At 41.3% G+C, this 23,766-nt stretch overlaps 1 protein-coding gene across 2 annotated transcripts in view; it reads left to right on the forward strand.

The window, feature by feature from the left end:
• Positions 1–912: 912 nt before the first annotated feature.
• Positions 913–23,766, forward strand: part of LOC308082300 (elastase-1-like) — a 27,329-nt gene continuing 4,475 nt past the window's right edge. Inside the window, exons 1-6 of one of the 2 annotated variants that reach the window (XM_080424015.1) lie at positions 913–1,031; positions 1,451–1,551; positions 2,490–2,590; positions 3,578–3,703; positions 17,246–17,382; positions 17,561–17,703. In XM_080424015.1, the coding sequence (XP_080280141.1) occupies positions 992–1,031; positions 1,451–1,551; positions 2,490–2,590; positions 3,578–3,703; positions 17,246–17,382; positions 17,561–17,703 (648 nt within the window). In that variant the 5' untranslated portion in view covers positions 913–991. The remainder of the gene's footprint in view (positions 1,032–1,450; positions 1,552–2,489; positions 2,591–3,577; positions 3,704–17,245; positions 17,383–17,560; positions 17,704–23,766) is intronic. The other variant, XM_080424014.1, reaches the window with a different exon arrangement.

The following is a 23,766-nucleotide window of genomic DNA, read 5'->3' on the forward strand; positions in this document are numbered from 1 at the left end:
CTATATTCAATACTCAGCTTCAAAGTCTCGCTATGGGAGAGCGCCCTCTAGGCGTGAACACTGAAGCATTTTTGATGCACTTCCAGACAAGTCATTGGCTGGACTTTGATTCACCCTCCTGACCGGAGGTCCCGCCCTCTGCAGTATATAAGTCAGGGGCGTATCCAAAACCATACGTACGTTGCCCCCAGTAGGTTTGAGGGCGCACTCCACAAGGGGGATGGCAGCATCATGGGCTCTCTTTAGAGGTGTGATGCAGCCAGTTGGGCTTCGCCTCACTTCCAGGCATTAGGCAATACCTTAGGCTGGTAAATCAGATTTCGGGATAACAATCAGGGAGTTTATCAAATATCTACCATAGCGACCAATGCATGGGTAAACTGACGACATTGCATATTATTTATGACCTGTTTTCCTTTTTTCCTTCTTTTCTCTCAGAGAATTTCACCCACATTGTTGCAACCGTAAAACTGTGATGTAGGCTAACAATAAGAAGAATAGAACTGAAATACTGATATTTTATAACATTTTCAATCTGCATTAAAATACACTATTCTTAGAATCAAATCTTTAATGGAATAGACCTACTATCTGTCACAACAACCATAGTTGGCTATACATTTACACAGGCAGTCATTTTCTGAAATCAAATGTCATTTGTTTTAGTTTATTTTTCAGGCAAAAGTGCATCACACATAACTGAGTATTAATGGCTCATGATATCCTTTGAACATAGAGTTGCTGTGCCATTCTACACAGAGTACGATCCATTTGCCATTGGTCACATCAGGGGGTGTGAGGCCATTGACTACGATAACATGTGTGTCTGTCTGTGTGTGTGTGTGTGAGAGACCACAGGTGCATACCTGGCTGCTGGCACAGGGGAAGGCTAACCACACAGTCCAGATCAATCAACTGAAGGTCAACTTCAGCTATAAAAGAAGGGGAGTAGCCCCATTTCTTTGCAGAAACGTTTTGGAACACTGCAGACATGCTCAGATTTTTGGTGTTGACCACTTTTGCAGCCATGGGTAATAAATGCACACACCTGCACAACATGCGCACACCCACCCACCCACCCACCCACCCACACACACACACACACACACACACACACACACACACACACACACACACACACACACACACACACACACACACACACACACACACACACACACACACACACACACACACACACACACACACACACACACACACACACACACACACACACAGGTTTAACTTTTTGTCTCTCGCTCGCACATTTCATTCTCTTTTCTCTTTCTCACTTTTTCACACACTCACTCACTCACTCACTCACTCACTCACTAACAAACACTCGCTTAGAAACGCATTTAAATAATGTAACAGCATTTTTGGCACAACCGTGAAACTATGCCCAATTAGTTTACATTGTTTTCTGTTTGTCCCCATGTGTCCTCCTCAGTGCTGGCTGACCTGGAGCCTCAGCCCAGGTATCTGGAGGACAGTGTTGAGGAGAGAGTTGTGGGAGGTGAGGTGGCCAGTCCCAACTCTTGGCCCTGGCAGGTAACATTTTGCAACATATACACAGCAATGTCCTCAGTGTGAATTTAATCCAGAAAGACTAAAATTATATATTTTTTTAACCCATTAAGACCAGGAAAGCATCTGTCATTTTAGATCTACAAGCTCATAGCGGCACCAAGAGCCGCGCTATGAGCTTGTAGATCTGCAATTTTTTTTAAAAATCATGAACATTTGTAACTCAAATATTTTTTTTCAAGATATTTCAAAAATAGCAGATCTACAGACTCATAGCGCACGCTATGAGCTTGTATATCTGCTATTTTTGAATAGCCAAAGTATAAAATAATGGTTAAAGTGGTTACACAGATGCGTCCTCGGTTTTAATGGGTCAAAGGACATGCCCAAAATAGGAGCGATAGGTTGAAAGTGGTTAACACTTAGGTTGGTTTTAGATTCCATCCTGGAACCTCCATTTAAAAATAAACACACAGTTATGTATGACAGTATGACAGTTATTTCTTTCACTAGAAACTTCTATCACTGATCTTGTTCAACCCAGATTTGGCACAAACATGGGGTTAAATTTGTTCTACTGTTATGGCACCGAAATGTGGAATGCCCCATAAAAAAGTGCGACTCCCTACCCTCCTTAACCGACATAAAAGAGCACAATTTGCATTGCAACTGGTTCTAGACAAGTCTTCTAAGCTTGACACCAGAAATGACCCCCCCCATGTTTTCTGTACATATATTTTGATTGCTCCTAGTGTTCATGATTTCTTGTATGTTATTGTATACCTTTAGATGTCTTGATGAATTGAATACATAGGACCACAATGGAAACAAGCCCTCAAGGCTTTTTGTGTTATTCTTTTAGCATTATTGTATAGTCGTACCACTGTACTTTTTGCAAACTGTTAATAAAGTATTCAATCAATCAATCAATCAAATAAACAAAAATGTTTTGTTTCTCTCAGGTGTCTCTTCAGTACAAGTCTGGCAGCCGTTTCTACCACACCTGTGGAGGAACCCTGCTCACGACATCATGGGTGATGACTGCTGCTCACTGTGTGGACAGGTAACATATATTGTGCATACAATACTGTTTGTATTAAGGGACAGATCCCTTGCCACATCCTTGGCCACCTTATTTTTTCCCTCTACACCAAATGTGAAAAAGGGCCGATCTACAATTTTCCCCGAATGTTTGCCTATTTTTTTGAATGTTCGCCCAGTATGATATACCGGAATAGAGACGCTGGGGTTCAATTGGTTAAACACAAAAAACATGTTTTGTGCAATATGCATTTTGTGTAATAAGCTACATTTGCAAATGTTTACCAAAATAAAGAAACAGCCTGGTGTTTACCTGTCATTTGCCGTTTGCCCTCATACCAAAAGTATAGACATTTGGTTTGTAAGTGAAAAACAATATCTAATCCATTCAGTCATTTTTTTTTAAATATAGCCTGCCATGAGGGGTGAGTTCCAACGAGGACTGCTGTGCTGCAATTTAGAACTGTCAGAATGTTTGGGGAGTGATCACTAATGATTACGAGGCACAAGCCGCTGGGTTAGATGACAACAAAATGGAGAGACTTTCATGTAATGACTTCTTTCTGAGAAAGCAATGAAAATCTAATTTCACTGTGACAACATGGTGTTCAAATTATACCAGGCATCAAGGCATGATAACATCTCAGTCTGTCGTCTTGTTGTTCCGAGGTTTGATGTGCCTCATTATAACCACTTAATATAGCACTGAAATGCCATTCTAAACATTTCATGTCAGACCTCTGTTACTGACGACGGGGGTATTGCATCATTTGAACCCTGTGATCACGCCAGATACTGTAGAAATGCCTTCCTTTTGAAAGGCATTTTAAGCATTTAAATGCATGCCTTGAACAGTACAATGATTTGTGAATGACATATGGGAGGGATTGAAAACTAGGATGGTATGGATGAGCAGAGACAACGTTTACATACAGAACTGAGTGCTATACTTGATGGTTATCATAGTTGATGTGAACAATATCTCTGTTTTTCTTTTGCAACAACACAGCTCCAGGACCTGGCGCGTGATCCTTGGTGAGCACGACCTGAACGTCAACAGTGGCAGGGAGCAGGTCATGAGTGTCAGTCGTGTCTATGTCCATCCCAAGTGGGACTCCAGCAAGCTGTCACAAGGGTGGGCAGATCATCCTATCATTTATCATAGATTTCAAGACTCATTGTGGTTACATTGCCCGTTTGATTTTCTTTGGTATACCATTTTCTTTTGTGGGAAAGTTTACAGTAATAATCTCAAGGTGATCTAAGTGTCTTTGTAGATACTGTATAATTATCTAAGAAAGAACATGTTCAAAGTAAATGTTTTCTCTGACACACGGTAGTGCTGGTGATGTGCGTCAAGGTCTCTCGGTTGCATTTTTTATGTTATTGTTATGTTTCAAACTTATAGACAAGAACTAGCTAAAGATAAGTTTGGGTTGAAATCTTTTACTGTCAATGTAACTAGTCCAACTGGCAGCCAGCTTCATGGGCTGCTGTTTCGCACTCAACCCAACACCAACCCTGGATGTGCTTAACTTACGTTTAGATGGGACATCGCCCTGATGCGCCTCTCCTCTGAAGCTACCCTGAACAGCTACGTCCAGCTGGGCTCCCTGCCTCCTTCTGGCCAGATTCTGCCCCACAACAACAACTGCTTCATTACTGGATGGGGACGCACTGGGAGTGAGTTGGATAATATAATATAAAACATACAGTAGACATAAGAGGCTTTAGGACTGCAACTTGTTCCCGTCAATCATCCTTTTTCTTGTGGCTGTGTGTTTTGAAAGCAAGCCCCTTCCTCGTTGCACAGTGCATGACTGACAACAACCCACAGCATGAAGTACATGAAAACAGAGGATGTGTAAAAAGTGTAGTGGTGGGGAAATGCAATCTCTGTGATGGCCAGTGTATAGACATGCTAGAGTTGTATTCTCACATTTTAAAAGAAGACAGAACATCTATTTTAGTTCAAACAGTAGACCAAAATGGTTGGTTCAAAGAGGAAGTAAGATGAATCATCTATTTTGGTGTGTCACTCATCTGTGTGCAAAATTATGTGTCAAATTTCAGTATTAGGAGTAATAGTTGTAGAAATAGCTGTAGTAGGCTGCTGGTAGTAGTACTAGTAGTACAGTAGTTGTAGTAGTAGTAGAAGACTTATGCCTAATAATCCATATTCCGGTGTCCCTTGGACAAAATAGCCAATCAACACAATGCGACTTAACACGACACAACGCAACACATCGTGGCGTGTTGTGAGCTTGTAGGTTGGCTATTTTTGGCTTTATGCTGTATTGTTGTACATTTCTCCTCCCTATTGTACTCAAGGCATTTCGCATGTCTCTATTCTCTTTCATATTCCCAGCTGGTCTCCCCCTGTCTGCCCAGCTGAAGCAGGCCTACCTTCCACTGGTTGACCACAAGACCTGCACCAGCGCTGACTGGTGGGGTGGCACTGTGAAGACCAACATGGTCTGTGGGGGAGGCGGTGCTGAGGCTGGCTGCAATGTGAGTGTACTGTACAGTACATAAGAGAAACAAGAACTGAAACTATTATATCATATGATTTATGCCGTAGCGGGCTTTTGGCGGCATGGCTCCCCAGAGGGAGGGAGAGATTAGTGCCAAATTTAGGCCACAGAACAAATATTTGTTCACACTATGTTTTTAATTACATTTTATACTAATTTATATACTTTATACTTTATATTTTAAACTTTAATTTCAGAATGGAAGTCAATGAGACTCTAATCGGGCTGAAAGGCAGAATTTTTGGAGTCATACTGTACGCCATATCTACGTCATACTGTATACTGTACTCTACTGTATACTGTATTAGTATTAGCTCGAGACCCAAATGAGAAATTATGTCTCTCCGAGACCCAAGCTAGTGAAAATAGCAGATCTACGTTGTGATGTGGCATGTTATGAGCTAGTAGATCTGCTATTTTCACTACTTCTTAAAAGTTATTTTTAAGGAATTTCTTGGATTTTTTATTTCTCTTATCTGTATTTGTCTTTTTTGTGTGGACATTTTTGAAAATCTGTTAAAATAATTGTGGTTGTTGGTCTACCTGCTCTTTTATCGAGACACTTACATTCAGTGGTTGGGTAGGAACACTATTAACTGACAAGTGGTATTGCCTGAAGCTCAAAGTGAAATTTATAAATATATCCCACGCTCAATCGGGCGTTCTTAGCTCGGCAGTATAAATGTCAGCCAGTGTTTTGAATCCCGGTCAGGACATAAATCTTACGGATTGCAGCTTCAATATTTACACTCAGAGGTAACAGTGAGAATTTTACGTTGTGTCTTCAAATTGAACCAAAATGCAGAAAAAGGGAGAATAATAGAAGGTTTCAAATCTTGCATGCTTTATAATCACATAACTGCCTCTGGCATGTGTTGCTGTCACTTTATCAATAATTGGGCCCTTGTGTCAACATACTCTCTCTTTCTGTCTGCATAGGGTGACTCTGGTGGCCCTCTGAACTGCCAGGTGGATGGTAGATACTACATCCATGGTATTGCCAGCTTTGTGTCCAGCCTTGGCTGCAATGCTCCCAAGAAGCCCACTGTCTTCACGCGTGTCTCTGCCTACATTGAATGGATGGACTCGGTCAGTATAAGATCCATAACTGAGAAAGTGTTCTCAAAAAGGAACATTTTATGAACTCTCGGCTTCAGTATAGAAGCGATATCATGTATCACAAACATGCATGACGGTTTGCTGACTAGCCTGACTCCATACATTTGAGGTATTCTGGATTAAATTAAGGTCTATTATAATTAAATACGTGGTCTTTCTCTTTGTTTACAGGTCATGATCTGAGGAGGAGAAGAGAACGCTGCATTCAACTATATGTCCATCTATTGTATAGTCTGATCCCTCTGTGCAGCAATAAACTTGATTAAAGCCAATCAATAAACTCCTCTTATTTATTATTACTTTCTTTAATTCTGAATAGTCTATTTTATGCCATTTATTCTAGCCATTTAATGAATAATGTGACATCAGAGGATGTAATCCTCTTAACAGACAGTCAGTCAGAATGATAGAGCCGTGCAAAAAGTATTTTATTTTCAGAAGGCAAACAGTTTGACTTAAATCTTTCTCCATCAGAGCGTGTGTAAGGTCACACAAACCTAGACTCTAAGTTAAAGCTTGTTCAATTATTAGCTGAAATCATTCAAATGGAGGTCTCTGTGTGTATATGTATAGCAGCCTTTCTCATATGAATAAGTATGTATAAGACACATCCGCAAAGACTCAATATACTGTACTGTCATCATCAAATCAGAACACAAGGCCATGAAATGTGGTGTTCAAAGGTAAAAGTCAAGAAAGTTGATTAAACCCTATATACTTCGTTGACCACGGTCTCTGACCATGGCTCTATATTTGGCCCCCCTCCCTTTTCCCTTTACACCAAATTACTTCTCAGAAAATAGCCGATCTACAAGCTCACACGTTGTGTGCTTGTAGATCTATTTTCGCCAAATGTTCGGATATTTTGGCAAATGTTTGCCTATTACGACATGCCTAGAATAGGGATGCTAGAGTTCATGTGGTTAACACATTGTCAAAAGTTTGGCATTTTGCAGACCTCCACATTATGCACACTTCCAGGTTGTCCTTGTTAGCCTTGGTTGGTCCCCATTCAGTGACTACAGAATAAAAACGGTCCCCTTCACAGACCAAAGATTCTATCCCGGGTGCTTTCTTTCCAGACCTCACTGGTTCTTTATGCTCTACTCGACAAACAGAAGTAACGGAAGGAAGTGTGCGTGTCAAGCATGTGTATCTTGTTGTCTTGCTTCTGACTGTCCCTCGACTATCACTAGCATTTACAGTAGCTAACATCACATGATTCATTAAACACCTTAGCACGAGCAACAACCTACATTCATATTCCCCACTGTTTTGTTTGTTTGTTTTCTAAAACAGGTATACTTAGTTGTACGCATTTGAGTGAAGTGAGAGTACAGAAAAAGATACAGCTTCAGGCAAACAACCCTTTTCTGAATGAGAACTGCCTGTGCTACAAAGAGTTACATAAAGGGTGGCGAGTAACTAAATGTATGGGAAAAACCACAGGTGTATACCTGGCTGCTGACACAGGCCATGTGTGAGCACATTATCCAAATCAAATGAAGGCCAACTGTGTCTTTTTGCTATCTACTGTATATCACCATCTCTCCCACTCTCTCTTTCTCTGTGTCTCTCATTTACCGTAAATAGAAAAGATAAATCCTCAAACATTGCTCTGGAGCTGAGCTGGAGAAACAGTCAGTCCAGTTATCTGGAGGACAGTGTGGAGGTAAGGGTCGTGGGAGGTCAGTTTGCCGGATTGCATTCCTGGCCTGGCAGGTAACACTTGTACTGTATTTCCACCCACATCCCCCCAAAAACGGCACAGTATCGGTTCTCTTCTTTTTTTTGTCTTGTACGCAGTGGGTGAAAACAAATGTTAGCAAATGCACAACTTTCAACTTTGTGTCAAGCCAATTTATGGAAGTTGGTTCTTTCAAAAAGTATATTTTATATTTTGTACAATCATCCCTTTGGGCTTTTCAATTTCACACACAAAATTTGTGTTTGCATTTCCTTTTGTGTTGTATTATCACACCCCTTTTCCCTGCTTGTTTTATCACTTAAATTCTACATCTAATCAGTGTTTAGATAAGTAAGCAAAGCCTATTCCAGCGCAAACAACTGTCTTTTGGAGTTCATCACCTAAGCGACTACGAACGACACAAGCAATATAGGCCTACAGGAGCGTCAGCCAGGTTTACATTCACCTCAAATGGAACGCCAACCGCATCTCCTCTGGGTACGTCTGTCCAACAGTACGTCTCTGGAACAGCTTATATAAATGTTTTACATTGTTTTACAGGGGCATTGCCCTCCATACCCTCAATACCCTCATACCTGACGAACTACTTCTCCAAAGTGAGTGACACCCACAGCCACGATACTAGAGGGAGCGACAACGATATGGTACCACCCATCTATAGAGCAAACAAGGGAAAATTCTCATTCTACTACTCTGCAACCAAACTCTGGAATGCCCTGACACCATCCCTTAAAGAATGTGGATCACTGGCTTCTTTCAAAAGAGGCCTGAAAATCCATCTATCAGGAGACCACAAGGGGAGATAAACTCAATTTTCCCATAGAAAGGAGGTGACATTCACTGCCGACATTAGGCCACTATGATTTCTGCACTCCCTCGGGGCCTCTGGGATATAAGTTTGAAGTTGAACGGTCAAACGGCTCTTGAGGTATGCTGGGGGGGGGGGGACATAGACAGCCAGATAGACATTTTGTGCATGTACTGTATATTACGTCATATTGTATCAGGGATATCCATATATGGCCATGAAAGTGACACAGACAGACAGACTAAAAGACAGATTGATACATTTTTGTGGTTTTATAAATATATTTCTGGACAACCACCAATCCGAACAACTTCTCACTCGGTACATCACTCGCGTGAGTCCTGGGCAATACACAAAGGCCTATCCAAGATTTAAGTTCATTGGTCGGACAGTTCTCGACATACGCACAACGCACACGGTGACGGATACACAGATTATGTGCATTTACAGGCCTAGATAAAATTGTAGTCTAGTTGTTTTTTGTATCGCAATGAATTTGTGCATGTGTTTGTATGTAATGCATGTGCTTGTGTGTGCTTTCATAATGCCGTTAGTCCCTGTAAAATATATTCAATTCAATCTTTACTTGACTTTTTGTGCCACAGGATATACATCTAAGTAAGCATGTTTGCAGAGTTATTGGGATATAATTCACGGCAAAACACACATTTCCTTAAATGTTGCATTATGTTGTCTGATTAAATGGATTTGATAGTCAATGGCCAAAGCAAAGGGAAGAACACCCCACAAATCTCATATAGGGAGTGACTATACTGCATGCATTAGTGGTTATATGGCAGTAATTATCCGAAATGCATTCTATCCACAATGACTAATGTATTTATAGAGTAAACCATGTTTACTGAGCCTAGCAAATGCCCTGATCAACAAACAAACTAAATCAGGAAAGTGTACTATAATGACAGTGTTGTTTAATAGGCCTACTGTTTATTCTTTAAAGACACAGGCAGTTTGTTCAGCTTGGTGGTTTCTTCCTGTTTTTCTTTGGTGTTCTCACATCTTCACAGAGAATAAGAGGATGTCCTTTTAGAGCTTGATCTGAAAAAGGACAGAGAGATTATTACCTGCAAGTTTTAATGGTGTCATCATTTATAGTTTTTTGTATCTTAATATAAACTTAAAATATGGGCTCAGTCATAATTCTTTAATTCTTTACTTTTTAGCACAGTAGTTCTGTCAAACAATGTTCCTCAGAAATGTATGCTGTAGTATATAACGTTGGTTTCAGATTAAATTGTGTTATGTGTGCTATTAAATTATTTACAGGTCATGGACTAAGTTGGAGACCAGTCGCGTAACGAGGCAACAGTAGGCCCCGACGCGAGGTGGTCACAGTGGGCCCTCATGAACGTGCTCGCGTGAAAAATTTGCGGTTATTAGGGGTTTATTTTTTCGCGGGTTTGTGACGGATTTCGGGTACATAAACAACGGTTTTGTAACCGACCAAACACTACTGAATGAAGGAAAAACACAGAAAACGGCCATAAAAGTCAAACATCTATGTAACGGTCATCCCCTCCTCCCATAAAATTAACGTGACAGTCAGTCATGGTCCGAATTTGAGATATTATGTTGCGACATAAAATCAACCTTGGTTAACAATTACAATGTTAAGGGGCCCACCCAGGTTTATTTTTTAATTCATTTTTTTTTGGGGGGGGTGGGGACTGGGGAGGGGCCCCTAACATCATGGGCCCCAACGCAACCGCGTTGTCTGCGTGACGGTAGTGACGCCCCTGTTGGAGACAGAGCTTTTGAAAACGGCACTTCTCAACATTCACCCTATAACAACCTTGAACAAAGCAATAAAATGTATTAAGATGATCATGCATGATTGATTAATTACGACGTTTGTTACATGAATAAATCAGGCTTAAAGGACACCCTATGAAGCCTTGAATCCATGGATTCTTTTTTGTTTGTCGCATTCCTAAGCTAATAATTTGATTCCAGTCTCCTACCGGCTAATGTATCCGGTAGGAGACACAAAGTAGATTATTTGTGTCTCCTACCGGAAATACACAAAGTCCTCAAATTATTGTCTTAGGAATGCCACAAAAACAAAAATAAATCCATGAAATCAAGGCTTCATGGGGTGTGTAATTGATAGAAAATATGTAATTTTTTGGGTGAACTCCTCCTTTAAGTTTTAAGTATGATCTGTACAATTTACCATTCAGATTTGCTTTATTTGTCATTTCCCTATACACTTTCATTTAGAAACAAGTAACTTTATAACTACTAAAACAACCCAGATAAACTTAAATCTTTTCAATAAATATTCTAAATGTAAAATGTCATTCACTAGTAAGAGACCACACCTCTACTTAAGTTTAACGGTTTATTGAAACGAAATGAATGTGGGACGGGATGAGGAGGTGACGGGATGAGAAGGTGGGGTGACGCTGAGGTCTTGTTGGAGAGTCGTCTCAGGAGCTGACGGCCATTGTTGCTCTACTAGGGGAGCGGTCGGTCGTCTAGGCTGAGCTCCGTCACTGTCCCCCCTGGATTCCTAGAGAAGTGAAGACAGAAGGGAGAAGAGCGAGAATCGAGGGGGAAGGTCCGGAAGGAGGAGGTTGGGGTGGCGGAGGACGAACTTGAAAGCAATGAAAGGCGGAGCCGATCTACAAGCGCAATACTCACGACCCATGTTTGGTTTGTTGTGGCTCAGCACAAACAGGGGTTGAAAGCTCACAGGTGTTTTTATACTGTGGTGATTGCAACAAGGATTGGCTGAGGTGAGTGGAGGCAGGTGTAGTGGATAGGGGTGATTATGAATGGGGAGTGCCTAATGAGTGAAGGACAGGTAGTTGTGGTAGACACTAGGGAAGCGATTGAGGACGGCTGTGATAAGCAGAGGGTGGTCTCCACTCCTGAACCTACTTTGTATACAACTACATTTAAGGTTGTATGGGTTAAAATTTAATTGTGCTTTGTGTAGTGTCAAGACAAAATTCTACAAAAAAAACGAAAGAAACTATCATAGACCGAGAAAATGTTTTGTGAGGAAAGTGCATGACAGCCAGAGCAGAAAGCTACAAGCCCAGAGGCCTCATGGGATTTATAGACCTATGCACAGGTGCATGCTATCAGTCAATGTTTCCTTTCTCCACTCTGGCAAATCTGCAACATAGAATTACAACATACTGACTAATTTCTTAGTCATTTTCTTAGTCATTTCTTATATCTTATACTAGCAACAGATTATGATACATGAATACATTTACATATTCACTCTTTGAAACAGCCTGTAATTATCCTCCCCAAAGAACATATTAGACAAACGTTGTGTGCCTTTCAAGTGGAATGTGCTGTAACCTCCTGACTAAACCACGCTATGTTCTCCATAAGGTGAACTCCAATATGTTTATGGATGGATGGTGGCATACATACATACATACACACACACACACACACACACACACACACACACACACACACACACACACACACACACACACACACACACACACACACACACACACACGCACACACACACGTACATACATACTGTACATACATACTGTACATACATACGTACATACATACACCCCTTGGCAAACATCACTAGTGACTGGTTGGTCGAGGTGGCTGTTCAGTGGGACAGGGACACGCATCCTACACTCTCCCAGGGAAACTCCGCACTGCCAGGTGGACAAGTGTCTGGCGAACCCATGTAGCCTACATCACAGGAGACACGTGGTACTGTAGACTACAATGTGCGCAGGTTAACTGATGGGGTTGGCATATTAGGAGAACAAATAAATGACAAATGATCAAAACAGATATGAAGATTTTCTTTTTTAACGAGTCACGGTTTTCTTGTTATATTTTCATAAGCACAACTTACAGTAGAGTGTGTTCACCCCCCCCCTTTCTAAATATACCCATTGATTGGTGAGACAAACTGGGAGAGATACAGGTGGGCACCTGCTTGCCCACAAACTGATCTGTAAATCTGTTGAGAATAGATAAAGGTTGTGTGGGTACAAAATGGGGGAAAAGTAGTTATTTAGAAAAACCTCTTGACATGCAACTCTGCAGACACAGTCAAATTTCTCCTGCTGTCTACTGTTACAGCCCTTGTCTATTAAAGGGACTACACCATGAATTTAAAAAATAATAATAATATTTAATATCATATTGTTTATGTCCCTGAAACGTTTTTCAAAAGGTTTGAGCCTAAATCAAGCCTCAGATATACTCATTCCAACTAACTTCTCTCTGGCTTATAAAGCACTTTCACCTGCAATACCACATTGTCCTGTTTGGCATGGGGCGCGATTGAGCCAGTTTGTATGCATGTTATCTCCTGGTTCTGTGTGGGAAAAGTAAAAAAAAATAAAATAAGAACAAAATAAGAAAGAAAACTTTTTTTTTTCCTTTTTTTTTGGTTGGAACTGAAAAATGGGAGGGATTGTACCCTGACGTGACGTCACGTCAGGGACCAAATCAGTTTGGCCTGTTTTGAGACCAATTTACAGAAAACCCCAGATTTGCTTTGAAAGCCTGAGTGTTCAAACTGGGGTATCCTTGGGGATAGAAGAGAGGTAGGGGAGACCAAAAACACACAAAAAATAAGAAAAAGTTCAAATTCATGGTGTAGTCCCTATAATATGACATAATTTGATGTATATACAGTAATGTACTGCAAAGAGGCCAGAAAAAATATTTGTAGGTTTAAAATGCATATCTACCTGATATGAACTGAATTGCCTATTCCCTGAAGCACAGATACAAATAAATAAATAAAAGCTCTTTATAATAAAAAGATGAACAATGAGTAACATCTTTCATTGATTATATGCTAATTGCATTTTGCTCTGCCAAGATGCTATTTAATGTGTCCCCCGGTGTCACTGTGTTAGCCCTTTGTTGGGAAAGGTGCCAGGCTGCCTTTGCCAAATGGATATGTATCACAAATCTAAAGCTTAATTTATACTTGCTTAGTGCTACTAAGTTTTAGCCTTAATACAAGTAGGTTTTCTTCTCATATCTCACAAGTCTTGCTGATCACAGAGGATGGATGAAGATGAACAAGTAGAAATTTCATTATGACTACTTCTAATTCCTCTTATCCAAGTAGTAGCTAACTAGTAAGCTGAAGATCTTATGTCATGATGTCACTGATGAATGAGTGTGCAAATCTGTCATAGAGCAACTTCAGGATGTGACAAAGTGTTCATGAGAATGTTCTGGAACTTCCATAATGTTTTGCCAGGTTAAAAATTCTAAACAATATTGATCCTAAATAGAATAAATCACATGGTTCTGGACTGTGAAGTCAATAATTATCTAGACCTTAAGCAACTCTCCCCTCAAACTTGGACAAGACAGATTAACGCTTAATTTATAATGTACAATGGTGTCACATGTCAAAAATAGCCAATCTACACGTTCACAATGGGTTGCATCGCGACACGTCTGAGCTTGTAGATGTATAAATCAGGCTTCAGGAAATTATCCTGTGTGAGTAGCACGGATGCAATTGTGATCTACTGTGCATCTCAGGTTCAAATCTGGTATTGAATCGTCTCAGTGGTTTTATGATAGAAAGTACAATGATGATTGATCCCTATCAGTCAAATCTGCAGTGTATGAACAATATGCTTACAATCCATATTATCCACATTCAATGTTATCGTCTGGTGGAATTAGGTGAAATACGTGGGCATATTGTAAATGCAGATGTGCGCATTAGCCCTGATCATTGGTGCAATGGTTGTTCATGACAAAGTTTAGCAACATAGTATTTACAGGAGGTAGAGCATGTGCAGGCAACATTATGAAAATAATAGGCAAACAGTATATCTTTAAACAAATGCTCTTGACATATCTTCACAAGACGAGAAGTAAGGCAATTGTCAACGTGCAACGTGTACAGTAATGTTTGCACAATGCACAAATGTCTGTGTCAGCTAATGCACATACCAGTGATAACAGTGGGATGAACACAGGTGGATTTCTGCTACTCTTGAGCAGCGATACCCCCCCCCCCCCCACACACACACACACACACACACACACAAAAGGGTCCGCTATCAGCAGAGGGGACCCCTGAGACTATAAAATGGTTGCCTGTTCAAATCTCTGGTGCAGAAAGTTTTAAAGCAGGCTGCAAACATGCTCAGGTTTCTTCTGTTGACCTCTCTCGCAGCCCTGGGTAAGAGCTCCATCGTCCAGCCCATTCTGCTTGTCTGCTGTTAGAATACAAGCAGTGTTCATTTTGACAGCACATTTTTATATAGTTTTAGTCGTAGTCTTTTGAATAAAATTCCATAATTTCTTTTGTCATATTTTAGTCATCTGAAATGGTTCAGTTTTAGTTGACTAAATATTATACGATTTTAGTTGACTAAATTCTACAGTTGATTTAGTCAACTAAAATGAATTTTACGCCTTGATGGCGTCGTAATACCTGATTTGTAGATCGGCTACCGAAAATAGCCCATCTACAAAAGACATAGATATGCTATTTTCGAAGCACGACACCCACGTGCAGCCAAGCTTAAAATGACTTGTCTTAGTTCTACTGGATCTGTTCTCCACTAGTACCTCCCTAACATTTTAGTCTAGTTTGTATTTATTGAGGAAATTGTCAATATACTTTGTGATAGTTTTAGTCATCATAGGTTTTACATTTTATTTAGTTTTCGTCAGTGAAAAAAGGCAGTTGCAAAACATTCTTCGTCATAGTTTTAGTCTACAAAATCAACACTGAATACAAGGCCCGATGCTTCATGGCCACCTGTAAATCTTCCTGTTTGTCCCCCATGTGTCCTCCTCAGTGCTGGCTGACCTGGAGCCTCAGCCCAGGTATCTGGAGGACAGTGTTGAGGAGAGAGTTGTGGGAGGTGAGGTGGCCCGTCCCAACTCTTGGCCCTGGCAGGTATGTGATGTTTGACTTTCAAAGCCACTTTATACTTCAGTGTACATTGTAAAATCCTGAGTGTTAATTTAACTCTGGAACGGTACAGATGTAACCAAATGGACCCGTAAAGCGTCCATTTGGTTCCATTTGTAAACGCCCAGCAAGTTAAATGAACACTGAGGATTTTACTGTGAAGACTATTTGAAGTGTTTTTTCCCCCCCAAAACTCCCTTCGGTCATGTGAGGGGCAATTTTGCATCGATTAATGCCAACTTCACTTTGCATAGTGAAATTGTATCCAATTAGTTGAATCCTCGTCCTTGGGCACTCTGCCAAGATGACATTATGTATCAGTGAGTTTATTACATGATTACTATGCCGCCGCCCCTCCCAGATCTCTCTGCAGTACAAGTCTGGAAGCAGCTTCCACCACACCTGTGGAGGAACTCTGATCAGGAGAGGATGGGTGATGACCGCTGCTCACTGTGTGGACAGGTGAGAGTTTCACACATCACTATGTTATCCCCAAGGTGAAAACGAATGTGTTTTCACCTTGGGGAGGTGTACAAAGAGAGTGTAACTGTGTCCATCCATTCCCTGAGTTACCCTCGGCATGAAATACGCACCAGAAATATCAATGTCCAGCTGATCAGTGTCAAAAAGGTCAGCATTTAGACAGATCAACCTATTTGAGTGTGAAACATCAGTTTACAAGTGATTCGCATTTCATTGTTGTCTGGCATTTCTTACTGTGTCTCAGCAAAAGAAACAACAGACTTCACACACCTCTAAAACAATATGTAGGAAAGGACCTGAAGGCATACTAGACAAAGGAAGAGACTCTGCAATTAAAACATGTATTTGAAAAAAAACAGAATGTTTCAGGCAAAATGCCTGGCATTTGCCCAGACTGTCTCTTCAATAAACATTTTAATTGCAAGTATATACAGTAATCGGAAGTGACTTTGTTTGTTCTGTGTGTCTCAGCAAAATTGCTAGTCAAGATGAGCCAGAAAAGCAGAGCGAAGCATTTCTTGACTTAGTTTTATGGTTTGTTGGATGTGATGCGTATGCCTTGTGGCTCTACAGGACCAGGACTTGGCGTGTTGTTCTTGGAGAACACAACATCAACAGCCAAGAGGGCACTGAGCAGTACATGAGTGTCAGCCGTGTCCATCTCCACCCCGGATGGAACTCCAACAATGTTGCTGCAGGGTTCGTAACACTGTATTTTTGATGTACTTAGTCGCGCACCAGTGTGCTGCATCAAAAATAGCCGATCTACAAGTGACCTTGTAGATCTGCTATTTTTGGCCTGTGGCACCGGCACCCACTGAAAACAGAATGTGCTATAACAAATCAATGAATGTTCAAATATAGCCCAGAAATAATGCTAAAAATATTGCAAATCAATTTTCAGATCGCATTGAAAAATGTTCAACATGGTGCCATGGTGCGCTTCAAATGGAACACAATGCACACAGGAAGCCAGAGAATATCAAAATGGATCCATTTTCACACTCTCTGAGTTCAAGTAACACTGGGGATAAGTAAAGGCTGTGTAAACAAAGATTAATTTCTCGGAAACCTCATGGGAATGTTGCTCTGACTCACAGGTGGGACATCGCCCTCCTGAAGCTGTCTTCTGATGCTACTCTGAACAACTATGTTCAGCTGGGTGCTCTGCCCCCCTCTGGCCAGGTCCTGCCCCACAACAACCCCTGCTACATCAGTGGATGGGGACGCACTCAGAGTGAGCCCGACCTAAACTGTTTAAAATAGAAACAGCATTTACATAACAAAGCTCTCTGTAGAAAAGCATGCAATTACTGTAATAATGTTTAATTGCTGCTCTTTGAACCTGCTTTTCCCATCCCCTTATGCAATTCTTGTGCAATCCCCTAGCTGTCTCTTTTCTGTGTCATTCCCAGCTGGTGGAAACCTGTCTGCCCAGCTGAAGCAGGCCTACCTGCCCGTTGTTGATCACAAGACCTGCACTAGCTATGGATGGTGGGGAAGCACCGTCAAGGACTCCATGGTCTGTGCCGGAGGCGCCAGTGAGTCTGGATGCCAGGTGAGGTCTTTTTTTTTACTTAAAAAAAAGAAAGAAAAAGAAACAGTGGGGAAATTGTTACAGCCAGGCTCAGAGGGAAGCAACACAAACGTACACAAACCCACCAGGCATTGATGCAGAGAATAACAATGCAGCAGGGGACGATGGCTGCTGGCAGGAAGAGAGAGGGAGAGAGGGAGAGAGGGAGAGAGAGAGAGAGAGAGAGAGAGAGAGAGAGGGAGAGAGAGAGAGAGAGAGAGAGAGAGAGGGAGACGGAGACGGAGACGGAGACGGAGACGGAGACGGAGACGGAGACGGAGACGGAGACGGAGACGGAGACGGAGACAGAGACAGAGACAGAGACAGAGACAGAGACAGAGACAGAGACAGAGACAGAGACAGAGACAGAGACAGAGACAGACAGACAGACAGACAGACAGACAGACAGACAGACAGACAGACAGACAGACAGACAGACAGACAGAGAGCAGGATAAAATAAAGAGCAGTTAGTCAGAGTGCGTTAGTCAGTGGATGAATTCTCGTGTCAGTAAAGATTTGTTCATGTACAATGTCTCATCCAAGGCTTCTCTTTGTACAATGGCAGGGGCTAAGTAAGACAGTCACAAAAATGACATTTTAAGGCATTATTCGACATTGATTGCAAAGAAACTCAGGATGCTGTATATGTGGCCAGCCCACTAATTAGTTGAGCCAACAGGCCCCATTAAGTATGTTAAGTATGTTGATGATGTGGTTTGTTGTCATTGTGGTTTGTTGTCATTGTCACATCCTAGGGTGACTCTGGTGGACCTCTGAACTGTTCCTTCGGCGGCAAGTGGGTTGTCCATGGTGTGACCAGCTTTGTGTCTGGCTCCGGCTGCAACGCCCACAAGAAGCCCACTGTCTTCACCCGCTCCTCTGACTACATCAGCTGGATGAATTCAGTCAGTATTACTCCGTACTCCATATATCTATCTCTCTCATTGCTGTGGGTCAATTCCTGTCACATTTCAGGCAAATCTTTGCAGGTATTAATTTCTCTGTCCTTCCTTTTTCAGATCATGGGTTAAAAAGGATGTGGAAGTGAGAACGCTTGTTCAGCTTGGTTGCTGCCTGTGTCTGTGAATAAACAGTATTAAACAGCACTGTCACATTGTACTTGCCTGATTTAGTTTCTTTGTTCATCTGGTTAGGCTCAGTAAACATTGTGGATAGAATGTATTTCTGATGAATGGTTGATTTATTAAGATAAAGTAGGACCACTCAAAGTGCAGTTAGTCACTCCCTAAATGGGATTTGTGGGATGCTCTTCCCTTTGCCGTGGCCATTCAGTATCAAATCCATTACAACAGACAACATAATGCAAAGCATTATAGTAAGAGAATATAAGGACATGTGTGTTGCCTATATTTACCCAGAATTATAGCCCAGTAACCCTGCAGACATGGTTAAGCCTGATTCATACTTAATTGTGTGACGGTGTCATGCAAAAACAATCAATCTACAATCTCACAACGTGTCACATGGCAATGCATTGTAGCCTTGTAGATCGGAAGTGTCAAATAGAAAATGTCAGAGGATTTTGAGGGGAACTCAAATTATTGGATTGTAATTATTTTACAGGGACCCCGATGGCATTATGAAATCACATGCACATGCATTACAAACAAAGTTTCAAACAAAAGCATTGATTGATTGATTGAATACTTTATTAGTCAGAAATGTAGACAGCACGTTTAAGTCAGACATCAAGGGCCCCATTCTCAGGCCAAAAATTCCCCGTTAAATCGGGATAATGGACCTGCGCCGCCCCAATAGGTTATTCTAGCACCTGCTCTACCCGTCACCATTATGCCGACGCCGTTATTTGCGCGTGGAGGTGTGCCTGTGGGCGTGTTGTTGCTATATCCCCCACATTGCAATTCTACAGACACACATGGGTACGGCTTGGGGACGGGGGATAGTGGATTCTAGAAGCACCCGCTGGTTTATAAAATCACCCGTCAAGTGCACACAGACACTACAATGGCTTTGTGCGTTGGACCATGAGCCGTGTTGCCAGCCTTGGAGAGAAATAAGCAACGCAGTCGCAGGTCTATGAAAACAAAAAGAAGCAGGCCACATGAGCACTTCAAACTACTAACTAGAGCTTTCATATCCCCTAAATATTTCAGCCTGGCTCGACTAATAATTGACAAATTAGACCCAGCCCAGCCCGTCAGTCATTTTTCTAAAGAAGCCTTATTTCTCATTAAATCTTGGTAATTCGTTAAGAACAGGAGTCATTCTACCCTAACAGTCTATATTTTATTTAAAAAACAGCTTGGAGCAAATAGGGCTATATAAATATATACACTGCCCCATAACCATTTTAAAAATGATTATGGTTATTCTATGAAATATATGTTTTCATAGAATAACCGTAATCATTTTTGCAATGGAGAAATCACATCAAATGTTACCTTCTGGCCGCTGCCTGTGCTTTCATTTGAAGAAATAATCCAACATTTATTTTGAGGTGAAAAAGACATGAAGAAAGTTCTGAAGATCCATTATTTATGTCATGTTATGGTTTTTAAACTTTAAAGGGAGCTCTCTACTGCTGCGTCATGACAAGACAGTGATTGATTTGACCTAGGCTACTTTAGCGTTGCGCTGCCCTGTTGATTAATTATTTGGCATCAGCTGTGTAGGAATATATAACTATTTTAAATGGCTTTCATATACTCTTGGGGATCTGACTAATATGACAAGTTGCTTATTGTGAACACAATAGCCTACGCTACAAATTAATTAATATGTGAATTTATTTGGATGTAAAAAAAACTTAGACCCGGCTCAGCCGGTGCCGACGGGCCGGGTCGGGTCCCGTTGGGTTTGGGCTAAAATCTTAAGCACTTACATTTTTTATAAGATGATCGGATCATAGTGTGATTTTCATTTTGGCTGCTGTCTCATTAAACCCCTGCTGCGGGACGTGCGGGTCAATATTATTTATATTATAGCCTATATTATATATATTAGCCTATATTATTATTATATTCCCCGCGTAAACGCTACGTTCATGACCCCCCAAAATAACCATATTTGAACTGGGGACCCCCCCATTTTGTTTGACTCGGTTCCACAGATAAATATTGTGAAAATAGCAGATCTACAAGCTCGCCAGGCGTTGGGTGCTCCATTGTGGTCTCGACCCACAGGTTGAGAACCACTGCATTAAGCTCCAAGCAAGTTACATGTCTAGTATGTTGTTGACCACGTAATGTAATGTTTTTGGTTTAGTGATAGGCTACTCCGTGGCGCGCGCGCGCCTCATTGTATGCTGTCCAAAATAACAGATCTGTAGCTGTCGACACGACATGACGCAGCGCCGTTGATAGCTTGTATGTCTGTTATTTTGGGTAGGCGACGCACATACGCATCGCAGCAATGTGTCTGGGTTTGAGAGGCTTTGATTGATGTAAACTTAAAGTTTAGCTCTGTTCGGGATTACTGAACAAAGGTGGATGATGAAAGATAACGGGGACAATATGGATGTAAGTTAACTTTAAAAACTGCGTCACTTCAGAGGAAACTATGGAGCAACTTCAGAGATGTTTACACACCCCTGGAATCCATTAGAACGGTGGAAATAGAACGATAACAGCCAACGTGAGTACATAGGCTATAGTATAGACCTTTCCTAAAACTGTCCAATTTATTATACCCATGTGCTACTGTTTGTCTGTGTACCACGTAGGAGCGTTGTCGCAACATGATGTAATTAATTATTTGGGAGCAGCCAGTGTGTACCAATAGTATACATATTTTAAATGGCTTTCATATACTATTCCGGATCTGACTAATATGACAAGCTTATTTTGGGGCTCTGAATAGAGCCCCAAGGCTATTAGGCTAAAAGCACAAAAAAAGTCCTGGGGACTTGTTTCCGTTGTGGTCCTATGTATTAAATGTATCAACATAGTATAAAAAAATAACACAATAATACATGTCATCAACAAATACAAAACATTATGTACAAAGGAGAAAAGGGAAAAACGGCAGTAGTGAATGACACCTCCTTTCTGTGGGAATTTGCATTTACCTCCCCTTGTGGTCTCCTGATAGATGATTTTTCAAATTCACATTAAGTCACATGCACACACACGCACGCACACTAACACATACTGTACCACATAAATTTGGACCTGACATGCAGAGGCCCTAAACCTGGTGAATATGGTATGAAGTTTTGGGAGGTTATGTGACTAGACACAACTCCTGGCCCTGCCAGATAAACATTCTTATGCTCAAATCAAACAGCTTAAGCAAGCCCCTACCCTTTTAGCACGCAAGTCTATAAATATTTGGCTTTTGGGGTCATTCAAATTATCCTACCTCAGCATTTCTTAAACCTTAGGTCAAAAACGAAAATGAAATATGCAAACGAAGCAATTGCACACGGAGTGCATAAGGGTATACACTCAGTGGGTGCTTTTGGAAGAAATAGAAATAAAGCGTAACTAGAAAGAGTGCACTCAGCACACCTCTGACTTTAAACTTGTTCTCTGAATATAACCCTTCCTCCCCCCACTCATTACTTCTTCTTTTTTTGTTACCTACAATGGCCATAATACACCATTGTAGTCAAGACTATGCATGTCATGATATAGCCTAACAATATTTCTACCTAAGATATGACTGATTATAATTTAGACTTAGTCCTTTTCGCCCTAAAAGTTAATAATTTATTTTGGGGTGTTTCATGAAAATCCAGCCATCTGTTCTTTCACCCACATTGTTGCAACCTTAAAACTGTGATGTGGGCTAACAATAAGAAGAATAGAACTGAAATACTGATATTTATTAAATTTTCAATCTGCATTAAAATCCACTATTCTTTAGAATCAAATCTCGGACTGGAATAGACCTACTATCTGTCTCAACAACAACAAACAACCATAATTGGCTATACATTTACACAGGCAGTCATTTTCCTGAAATCAAGTGTCATTTGTTTTTGTTTATTTTTCAGGCAAAAATGCATTACACGTGAGTATTAGTGGCTCATGCTATCCTTTGAACATAGAGTTGCTGTGCCATTCTACACAGAGTACGATCATTTACCATTGGTCACATCAGGGGGGTGTGAGGCCATTGACTATGATAACGTGTGTGGCATACCCTGGCTGCTGGCACAGGGGAAGGCTATAACCACACATTCCAGATCAATTGAAGGTCAACTTCAGCTATAAAAGAAGGGGAGTAGCCCCATTTCTTTGCAGAAACGTTTTGGAACACTGCAGACATGCTCAGACTTTTGGTGTTGACCACTTTTGCAGCTCATGGGTAATAAATATCACACATACCTGCACACCTGCACAACACACACACCGCACTGCACGGCACGCACGCACGCACGCACGCACGCACGCACGCACGCACTACACCCACACCACACACACACACACAACACACACACACACACACACACACACACACACACACACACACACAATGGGTTTACTTTTAAGTATCTCACTTGCACATTTCATTCTCCTTCTCTTTCTCACTTTTTCACACGCACACTCACTGTCACTCTCATCTCACTCACTCATCTCACTCACTGATCACTCACTTCACTCACTCACTCACTCACTCACTCACGTCACTCACTCACTCACTCGCTCACTAACAAACACTCGCTTAGAAACCGCATTTAAATAATATAACAGCATTTTTGGCACAACCGTGAAACTATGCCCAATTAGTTTACATCGTTATCTGTTTGTCCCCCATGTGTCCTCCTCAGTGCTGGCTGATCTGGAGCCTCAGCCAGGTATCTGGAGGACAGTGTTGAGAGAGAGTTGTGGGAGGTGAGGTGGCCAGTCCAACTCTTGGCCCTGGCAGGTAACATTTTGCAACATACCACAGCAATGTCCTCAGGTGTGAATTTAACCGAGAAAGAGTTAAATGGAACCAAATGGACCCGTACCATGCCCAAAATAGGAGCGATAGGTTGAAAGTGAGTTAACACTGAGGTTGGTTTTAGATTCCATCCTAACCTCCATTTAAAAATAAACACACACTACCTGCTAAT

Source organism: Gymnoscopelus braueri (assembly GCF_963280865.1).
Source record: "Gymnoscopelus braueri genome assembly, chromosome: 3".
NCBI classification, from domain to species: domain Eukaryota; kingdom Metazoa; phylum Chordata; class Actinopteri; order Myctophiformes; family Myctophidae; genus Gymnoscopelus; species Gymnoscopelus braueri.